The sequence below is a fragment of the Citrus clementina genome, unplaced genomic scaffold (assembly GCF_000493195.1).
Source record: "Citrus clementina cultivar Clemenules unplaced genomic scaffold, Citrus_clementina_v1.0 scaffold_9, whole genome shotgun sequence".
NCBI classification, from domain to species: domain Eukaryota; kingdom Viridiplantae; phylum Streptophyta; class Magnoliopsida; order Sapindales; family Rutaceae; genus Citrus; species Citrus x clementina.
This window is the reverse complement of record NW_006261964.1, coordinates 19671704-19676757: the sequence shown is the minus strand read 5'-3', so window position 1 is coordinate 19676757 and position 5054 is coordinate 19671704. Positions and strand designations below refer to the sequence as shown.

At 28.4% G+C, this 5054-nt stretch overlaps 1 protein-coding gene across 1 annotated transcript; it reads right to left on the bottom strand.

The window, feature by feature from the left end:
• Positions 1 to 799: 799 nt before the first annotated feature.
• Positions 800 to 3416, bottom strand: LOC18033366. Its single transcript, XM_006421038.2, has 4 exons — positions 3347 to 3416; positions 2173 to 2299; positions 1957 to 2029; positions 800 to 1141 (listed from the first exon to the last, which is right to left on the bottom strand). The coding sequence occupies exons 1-4, from the start codon at positions 3375 to 3377 to the stop codon at positions 893 to 895; spliced, it is 480 nt and encodes a 159-aa protein (XP_006421101.1). The 5' UTR covers positions 3378 to 3416; the 3' UTR covers positions 800 to 892.
• Positions 3417 to 5054: the final 1638 nt, after the last annotated feature.

Here is a 5054-nt window from a genome sequence, read left to right as displayed (position 1 = left end):
CCTCTTGATCCACGATCCTTAAGGCACTTTTGCAAAATGATTAATAGTAATTCTTCAATTCTTCAACGTCTAATAATCCAACATTCACATAGACTCCCCACAGAGATGAAATGAAGATAAATAAATAAATCAACCAAACATTATGCACCAAATCCGAATTCTCTAGAGAGGAGGCCGAATTTTGCTTCTCTACTTTATGTTTTGTGTTGTGCGTGCCTTCAATTGTGAAATACCTCTCTTTATATAGGCACTAGGGTTTCACCAAAATAACAAGTCTTAAAAGATTTGAATTCTTTCCAAATAAGAGTTTCTTTCTTTTTATAATTCTCATGAATCTGAATAGAAATACATCTAATCTTCTTCCCTTACTTGCCTCCCAAAAATATCTGGAGCATTTAATGAACTTCTTATTTGAAACAATTTCTTGCTCTAAATAGATCTCATGCGCCAATTATAGAATCTCATCATTAATAGACTTTCTAAATTAGATATCTAATTAAATTAAGAAACAAATATTCTTAATAAATTAGAATCTCATCTAAGAGTCATGTAAAATTAATCTCTATTACAAGATATACAATAAATAAAATTTCAATTTAACTAAACTTATCATAAGATGCCAACTCTATAAATAATGGACTTAACAATAAATATCAGTTCAAATCTCATCTAAGAGTCATGTAATTAAAAAAAAAATTCTCACAAATCACAACTCGGAATCATTATTAGCGGCGAAGTTAATCGACAAAGCAACATGTGTACTTATTGTACATTGCATCCAAATCATAAATAAATATATAAAAAATTCAATTAATTTGTCATCTGACTGGAACTAATGAGAATCGTACCGTTTGAACAGTAATAAACCAATATGCGGCGCATGCTTCATAATTCATATCTTATTAAGTTTGGCGAGAAGGAAGACAGTGGCCGAAGTGACAACTGGAATAAAGATATCGTTAGGAACTGCTTTTGGCGCTACCCTTTGCTTTATAAACAGTGCTGTTATTGGTACGCCAAACATGTAAAATATTATGTCCTTTGCGCCAAAACCTGTTAATCCTGTATCAACTATCAATTCTTTAATTATCTTTTCAAATTCGTCCTTCGTCAATGATTTTCCTTTCCCTTTGTGGTGCTTCTGTAAAAAATAAAAAAATAAAAAAATAAAAAAAAGTAAAGTATTCGTTCATCATATGTATTTTAGGAAAATGTTATTGGAGAATAGTTCAATTGATTTTTTTTTTCTTTTGGTTTGAATCACGAGGTGGTCCTGAGTGTGCTCCAATTGTGGGAGGCGCATTTAAGTCCGTATCACAACCAATATTAATTCATGTCCGCACCGGGTCGACCCGTAAAGGATAAAGTACTGGCCAAAATAGTGACTCATACGAGAGCGGAGTTTTAACCCCTAATCTCTCTTAAGGAATGAGAGTGCCGAATCACTCACACCAACCAACTTTGGCTAGAATAGTTCAATTGATTGTAAATACATTTTGCACTTGTGATTATTGAAATTCGAGTAATAATAAAGACAAAAGTTAATAATTAGTGGATTAGATTTTTCAATCCCATTTATATTTTTTTTCTTTGAAAAAAAATGTGCATGTTTGGAAAAACAATCAAAACTCCACTATAAATTGTTTTAAAAAGAAAGTTTCCTTAATTGATCACCCAATTTTAAATAGAGAGATAAAGGTTAAAGAAAGTAAATTGGGGTTTTTCAAACTTTACTTTTATTTTTTCTTTTTAAAAAAATAACTCATCAACATTTTTTATTAATAAATTTTTGTGAATTCTACCGCATCAGGAGTAAAATAGTAAAGGGATACAAAATCTAAAAATTAATGGAGACTTGGGAAAATGATTAATTTACTGAACAGAAAAGGGTTTTGATAATTTTCTCTCAGTACAGTTTTATATATTAAAGACTAATAGTCATGGAAAATTGCTTACCTCATAAGCTTCCTGAAGTGTTTCAGTCTGGGGTACACGGAACTGTGAGCTGCCAAGACTTTTGTTGATTTCTCTGTGCGTAGAATAAAAATTGTGGCATTAATTTCTCCATCCATTGTTAACTTTCTTAATTTCAATGGCATATGAAATTCAAATATTTTAATTCTAAATTATAAAAAAAATAAAATGACGAATAGAGAAGTGTAAGAAAAATACTCGATAGTTTGGCATACAGCTTGGTAGAAGTCTGCTGAGGTCAGAGCCTTTCTGCTACCAGCAATGTAAACTTCATAACATTGTTCTACTATTGGACCAATCTCTTTGACCTTCTTTTCCTCGCTTCCTTTCAAAATTAAATGAGAGACGTTAAATTAAAAAAAAAAAAAAACGTGTGACGTAGATCTTAGCTTTGTAAATTATAAGAAAATGCAGCATTATATATATAAATTAAGAATAATGATAAAGTGTAATGATGCGCTCATAAATTTGGGAATAAAATTTGTTTATTCTGCAGCAGCAAATGGTATTCACAATCTAGGTTTCAACGAAGGAAGTTTATTCATTATTAAAGCCGAAGTAAACGAGGGTGCTACTGCGAAAAGATTAAAACTTCGAGCCCGAGGGCGTCTCACCAGTTCATGACACCAAGTATTTGATAATAAATAATTTTTTACATCATCATTAATGAGATATATAATGCTAATGCCATAGATATATAATGCTAATGAGATCTTAGCTTTGTAAATTATAAGAAAATGCAGCATTATATATATAAATTAAGAATAATGATAAAGTGTAATGATGCGCTCATAAATTTGGGAACAAAATTTGTTTATTCTGCAGCAGCAAATGGTATTCACAATCTGGGTTTCAACGAAGGAAGTTTATTCATTATTAAAGCCGAAGTAAACGAGGGTGCTACTGCGAAAAGATTAAAACCTCGAGCCCGAGGGCGGAGTCGTCTCACCGGTTCGTGACACCAAGTATTTGATAATAAATAATTTTTTACATCATCATTAATGAGATATATAATGCTAATGCCATAGATTTTTACGAAATTGAAGAAACGGGATTTCAGAACTATACCAATTAGTTAAAAATCATTATTCTACTGCAGCTTTTAAGTTTTTAATGCTAATAACATAATTCTATATGATAAGTAGGATTGGAAGATCAAAGCCCTATCAGTTTGAAGAATGAGGCAATGGATGACAAATATTGCAATATTATGTAATAAATCAATAAGTTTCCGACAATATTTTTTTAAATGAAATTTTAAACTCTTATCATGATCAAATAAGTCAAAATGCGCTTCATAAACCTTCCGAGAGAGAAAAAAAAAAAACAAAATGGTAATGCAAAGAGAAAGATGAGGGACAAAATGAATTACCAGAAGCTAATGTCTTCAAGGCTTGGCCCATTATATTTTCTACTTAAATTTTTCAAGGCAACTAAGGTGAATTGATAAACCTCAGCCTCCAATAAAACAAGTCTCTATGCTTTGATCTTATGAATAAGACTTGCAAGATTGGGAGAGTATCCAGAATTTCCTGGGAACGAAGCAAAGTTTTCTTCAAAATGAAAAATAGAAAATCGATATATAAGAAACAAGGAATCAAGCTAGATGATGAGTTTAAGCTAGAATTTTGATTCTTTACCACCTCAAGGGAAAACTTCAATTCGATACATTAGAAAATCATTTTATTTAGAGTTATCTTATGCAAGAGTGAAATCCATACTATCTTTTGACCTGACAAAACCTAAATGACATTATTTATCTAACATGACACATTTATTAAGAATATTGTCACACAATGGCTAAAATAAATGTTGAGCTAACAATATATATATATATATATATATGTTTAATTGAAGCAATCCTCAGCTCATGAGCTAGGTTTTAGCAATCAAAATAAAATATGAAAAATTTCCACCAAATGCTAGCGAATATTAAATATTAATTATTATTAAAATCCACATGAATTGATGTTAATAAAATATAAATAAATTATTGCTTTTATTTATGAAATATATTTTTATCCCATATTTCTATTATAATTATATATTAATTATATTTTATGAAAATTATTTAAAAATTTAAATACTAACTTAATTTTAAAATATAAATAAATCATTCGTTTAATGCTATCTTATTTTAAATAAGTTTATATACATAAATTTAAAATTATTATTTTTTAATATTTAATGAATTATTATGATATCATAAAAATTAAAGAAATCAATAATTCATTTAACTAAATATTTAATTACTTTAAAAAATAATTGTTTACAAAATATTTTATTTGTTTTGTGATGATAAATTTGTAACGACTCTTTCGCATTTGCAATATTGAATTTAATTTTTTTATTATATTAATATGATTTTTACGTTGACAAGTTATTAAGAGTAATTGGTTTGACAACTTAAATCATACCCGAACTAATCTTATGATCCAATGGGATAAAAAAATTTATGTTTTTAAGATTATATGGTGGGCGCAGGATAAGCAATCCTAAAGCTGTTAAATTCACCAATTATGAGAGAAGATATGATTGCTATTTGCTTTAAATGATTTATTCATGTTTCTCTGTTCTCATTCCGTTATAATTATTGATTTCTCCCTCTTGTCCATATTGTTCGTTAAATGCTATCTCATTTTAAATAAATTTATATATGTAAATTTTAAATTATTTTATTATTTAATGAAGAATTACAATATTATAAAATTTAAAAAATAAATAATTCATTTAATTACTTAAAATTTTATTTTTAAAAAATTATTTTATGTGTTATATGTCTAAAGATAGAATATTAATGGAGTGTCTGATATCTTGAGATGAGGTTTACCTTTATTTGAATTTATTTTGTTTTATGCTAATATGAGCTTGTTTTGTTTGTTTGTTGCTCTCTGTTCAGTTTCTCTGCTACTAATATTACTGTCAACATCAATTCTATTCCTATGCTAAATGAATCTAACTTCAAATCATGGTAAGAGAACCTCTTAATAGTTCTCGTAGTCATGGATCTTAACTTTGCATTAAGGATTGATTCTCCTCCACGTCTTATGAATAATAGTACCCCTGATGATAAAAAGAAA